General features: G+C 41.5%; 1 protein-coding gene across 1 annotated transcript in view; it reads left to right on the top strand.

The window, feature by feature from the left end:
* The first annotated feature begins 1,533 nt into the window (after positions 1-1,533).
* LOC109930601 (transmembrane protein 179) overlaps positions 1,534-2,124 on the top strand; it is a 14,549-nt gene continuing 13,958 nt past the window's right edge. Inside the window, exon 1 of the mRNA XM_020530074.2 lies at positions 1,534-1,899. Coding sequence (XP_020385663.1) covers positions 1,598-1,899 — 302 coding nt within the window. The 5' untranslated portion in view covers positions 1,534-1,597. The remainder of the gene's footprint in view (positions 1,900-2,124) is intronic.

Here is a 2,124-nt window from a genome sequence, read left to right as displayed (position 1 = left end):
AAGAAGACAGAATTAGAGGAACACAGGCATCTTGGAGGCTTTTTTGGCAAGAAAAGATTACAAATATAGATTGGGGCAAGGCTATGTGGAGATTTGAAAGCAAGGATGATAATTTCAAAATAGAGGCATTGCTTAACTGGAGTCAATGTTGGTCAGCAAGCACAGAAGTGACAGATGAATAGGATTTGCTGCGCAGTATGGACTGTAGATATTAATCCAAAATTTGTTGGGTTAGTGGAAATAAACTAAATTGAATGAAATGAAGAGAAAATAGATGAAGCCCGGTGATGTCCTAATGATTAGAAACATCACTGATTTTAAAATGCTTGTATATTTTCTGAAGGAATATGCATGCTTGTTTGCATTAAGCATAATAATTCAATAGTAATGGACTGTCACAGCAACTCTGGAAAAGCTGAAGTTATTTAAAACATACATGATGAATCAGACGCAATAATGTTGATTGTGTATCAGCGGAATTTGTGATGGTCATAGAATTGTGCTAGGTAAATATTATGTAGTTGATTAGTGTTGAGTCTGTGGAACTCATTGCCTGAGTAGGCTATGGCTGTAGAGGCCAAATCACAGACTGTCTTTAAGACAGAGAAACCTAGGTTCTTGATTAATAAAGGTATCAAGGATTATAGGGAGAAGGCAGGAGAATACAGTTGAGAAACATATCAGTCATGATTGAATGCTGGAGCAGACCGGCTGGATCAAATGGCCCAATTCTGTTCCTATATCAAATGGTGTTATAGATGGCATACAAGTGTTGAACACAAGCTAAGTTGAGCAGAAAGTTCATTAAGCGTAAGATATAAGCATTTTTTTTCTAAGGAGACACAAGCAAGTCTTAATGTGTTAATTGAACAAACCATTATGGAAAGCATAACACATTTGTGATGTTTGCCAGTTGTCACATTGATCATTTGCTAGAGACTGGATAGCGTCAAGATTATAAATGCATAGCTTATTTGTAAGAAAAGAGAATATGACAAAAAAAAGCTCTTGCTTCATAGCAAAATTAGCTTGCTCAGGGAACAAGAGGTCATCTGATCAGCCACCAGAGGTTGAGGTGGAGCAGACTGATACCTATTCTGTTCTGATCTTCGGACAGCTCCAAGTAAAAGGGTGCACTTGTGACTAAGATTTTTTGCAGTATTTTTTGTACTTTAGTGTATTTTGCATTTGTAAACAACTTTGGGTATGTTCTGCAAGCTAGTGGATAACAACAAAAAATGCATCCAACTGCGTCAATCTATCTACAAACTGACAAGATTAAAACAATCTAGTAAGCAAACCATTATAATCCAAGAATGGAGATTTGGGACTGAAGTGCCAATAAATGCAAAGGTGATTAAAGCAATAATATTGTTCACATTGAAGGAAATCGCAAGTTACAAGTTAATATTGGGGGAAATGAGAGTTGAGTGAGGAGAGGGTGAAGGCTGGACCTTTCAGGCTAGAGGTTGATGTCTCCAGGATCACATCCCCAACCCCCTCCCTCCCATCTTCCTGAGCTTTAACGACGGGACGTCAGTGGATCGATCGGCGCAGGCGTGCACCAGCAGGTCTGGCTGCTGCTTTAATGTAAGAAATGGGGATGAATAATTTTTTATTCTCTCAGTGCATCCTGTATTTTCTCGCTTTTCTGTTTGGCTTCATCGCCGTGGTGCCGCTGTCGGAGAACGGCAGTGATTTCCAGGGGAAATGCCTGCTCTTCACCCGCGGGATGTGGCAGAATGAGAACATCACGGTGGAGAAACAACGCTTCATGGTCGAGGAATGGGGCCCGGAATCCGCCTGTCAGTTCACCACCTTCATCGGACTCTTCAGCCTCCTCTTGTCGGCAGTCCAGGCCTGGAGGCTCCTCTTCTACCTTTGCAAAGGGCATGATGAGTAAGTCGCTTTACTTGTGGGGAATTCCCATGGAATACCATAGTCATTGAAACCAAATCTTCTGTACCCCAAATCCACCCTCTTCCCATCGAAACCCAAATCCTCTGTACCGCAATTCCACCCTCTTCCCATCGAAAACCAAATCCTCTGTACCCCAATTCCACCCTCTTCCCATCGAAATCCAAATCCTCTGTACCCCAATTCCACCCTCTTCCCATCGAAACC

Source organism: Rhincodon typus, chromosome 8 (assembly GCF_021869965.1).
Source record: "Rhincodon typus isolate 14 chromosome 8, sRhiTyp1.1, whole genome shotgun sequence".
In the NCBI taxonomy this organism is placed as follows: Eukaryota; Metazoa; Chordata; class Chondrichthyes; order Orectolobiformes; family Rhincodontidae; genus Rhincodon; species Rhincodon typus.
Note: the sequence above shows the minus strand (reverse complement) of the source record. Positions and strands in the feature narration are given on the sequence as shown.